Source organism: Vitis riparia, chromosome 12 (genome assembly GCF_004353265.1).
Source record: "Vitis riparia cultivar Riparia Gloire de Montpellier isolate 1030 chromosome 12, EGFV_Vit.rip_1.0, whole genome shotgun sequence".
In the NCBI taxonomy this organism is placed as follows: domain Eukaryota; kingdom Viridiplantae; phylum Streptophyta; class Magnoliopsida; order Vitales; family Vitaceae; genus Vitis; species Vitis riparia.
Genome location: NC_048442.1, coordinates 14874623 through 14877308, shown reverse-complemented (window position 1 = coordinate 14877308; position 2686 = coordinate 14874623). Strand labels below are relative to the sequence as shown.

General features: G+C 38.8%; 1 protein-coding gene across 1 annotated transcript; it reads left to right on the top strand.

The window, feature by feature from the left end:
* Positions 1-2036: 2036 nt before the first annotated feature.
* On the top strand, positions 2037-2686 carry LOC117925999 (secreted RxLR effector protein 161-like). The gene is made up of 2 exons (XM_034845094.1): positions 2037-2469; positions 2598-2686. The coding sequence occupies exons 1-2, from the start codon at positions 2037-2039 to the stop codon at positions 2684-2686; spliced, it is 522 nt and encodes a 173-aa protein (XP_034700985.1).

Genomic DNA, 2686 nt, shown 5'->3' with positions numbered 1-2686 from the left:
GAGTTGAGCGACTTGTGTCCGATGGGATTTTAGATTCACTTGACTTTTCAGATTTTGATATTTGTGTTGAGTGTATTAAAGGAAAACAGACCAAAACAAAGAAATTAGGTGCAAATAGAGCTACAGACGTCTTAGAATTAATTCATACAGATATCTGTGGACCATACCCTACGGCATCTTGGAATGGTCAACAGTACTTTATAACATTCATAGATGACTATTCAAGATATGGCTACCTATTTCTTATACATGAGAAATTACAATCATTGGACGTGTTCAAAACATTTAAAGCAGAAGTTGAGTTACAACTCAACAAAGGAATAAAGAGCATCAGATCTGACCGTGGTGGTGAATACTATGGTAGATATGACGAATCAGGTGAACAATGTCCAGGACCATTTGCTAAATACCTAGAGGAATGTCGGATCGTCCCTCAATACACCATGCCAGGATCACCTAGCATGAATGGTGTAGCAGAAAGACGAAACTGAACCCTTAAGGACATGGTAAGGAGTATGATTAGTCATTCTACTTTACCCGAAAAACTCTGGGGTGAAGCACTCAAAACGGCAGCTTATATCCTAAATCGGGTGCCAACTAAAGTGGCTGCTAAAATGCCTTATGAGCTTTGGGCGGGTCGAAAGCCCAGTTTAAAGCATTTTCATATTTGGGGATGTCCAGCTGAAGCGAGACCTTATAAGCCTCATGAAAAGAAATTGGACTCTAAAACAGTTAGCAGCTACTTTATTGGCTATGCAGAGCGATCGAGGGGTTTTAAATTTTATGATCCTGCTATTAGGTCAATTTTTGAGACGGGAACTGCAACATTTTTTTAGGATGTTGAGTTTGGGGGGAGAAATCAGGCTAGGAATATTGTCTTTGGTGAGGAAGAGGGATCTACTATTGCTTTTGATAATGTACAGGTTTCACTACCTATCATTGATCAAGAAGTAAATTTGGATCCTCAACCAACAGACAATATTGTTCAACCCTTAATTGCAAATGAGGACATTGCTCCTGAAGAACAAACTCAACAACCTCAAGAAAATATGCCATTAAGGAGATCCACTAGAGAGAGGAGAAATGCAATTTCGGACGATTATATCGTATATCTCCAGGAACGTGAGGTAGAAAGTGGAATGATGGAAGATGATCCAATCAACTTCCAGCAAGCCATGAAAAGTTCCAACTCTCAGAAATGGATTGAAGCCATGAATGAAGAGTACAAATCTATGCAAGACAATAAAGTTTGGGAACTTGTCCCATTACCAGTTGGTACGAAGCCCATTGGTTGTAAATGGATATTTAAAACCAAGCGGGATTCAAATGGTAATGTAGAAATGTATAAAGCACGTCTTGTAGCTAAAGGCTTTACTCAAAAAGAAGGAATTGACTTCAAAGAGACCTTCTTTCCAGTTTCTACGAAGGACTCTTTCAGGATAATCATGGCACTAGTTGCACATTATGATCTTGAGTTACATCAAATGGATGTTAAAACAGCGTTTCTCAATGGTGACATTGATGAAACAATTTATATGGTACAACCAGAAAATTTTGTGTCCAAAGACTCAAAGAATATGGTTTGTAAATTAACTAAATCCATTTATGGGCTCAAGCAAGCTTCTCGTCAGTGGTACTTCAAGTTTCATCAAATTATTGTCTCATATGGTTTTGAGGCAAATCTTATGGATGAATGTGTGTATCACAAATTCAGTGGGAGTAAGTATATTTTCCTGGTTTTATATGTCGATGACATATTGCTAGCCACAAATGATATTAGCATATTGCACGACACCAAGAGATTTTTATCAAAACATTTTGAGATGAAAGATCTTGGTGATGCCTCCTTTGTCTTAGGAATCCAGATACACCGAGATCGTTCTAGGGGTATTTTAGGATTGTCACAAAGGACCTATATTGATAAAGTCCTCCAAAGGTATGGCATGCAAAATAGCAAACCAGGTGATACCCCTGTCGCTAAAGGAGACAAATTCAGTCTTAATCAATGCCCTAAAAATAGTTTAGAAAGTCAAGAAATGCAGAAGATTCCTTACGCTTCGGCTGTAGGGAGTCTAATGTATGCTCAGGTATGTACACGTCCGGATATTGCGTACATTGTTGGCATGTTAGGCAGATATCTAAGTAACCCTGGAATGGATCATTGGAGAGCAGCCAAGAGGGTTATGAGATATTTACAGAGAACAAAAGAGTACATGCTTACATATAGGAGATTGGATCAGTTAGAGTTCATTGGGTATTCCGACTCCGACTTTGCTGGATGCCAAGACAGCAGAAGATCCACATCAGGCTATATTTATCTGTTGGCTGGTGGAGCAATTTCATGGAGGTCTGCCAAACAGACACTCGTAACTTCATCCACCATGGAAGCAGAGTTTGTAGCATGTTATGAGGCATCCAATCAAGGAATATGGCTACAAAATTTTGTCACTGGGCTGCGTGTTCTGGATGGTATTGAAAAACCACTGAAGATATTTTGTGACAATAAATCAGCAGTTTTATATTCCAATAACAACAGGAGTTCTACAAAATCAAAATACATTGATATCAAGTTCCTAGTTGTAAAAGAAAAAGTACAGAGTGGACAGATATCCATAGAGCATATTGGAACAAACTCCATGATAGCGGATCCGCTTACAAAGGGATTACCACCCAAGGTCTTTCATGA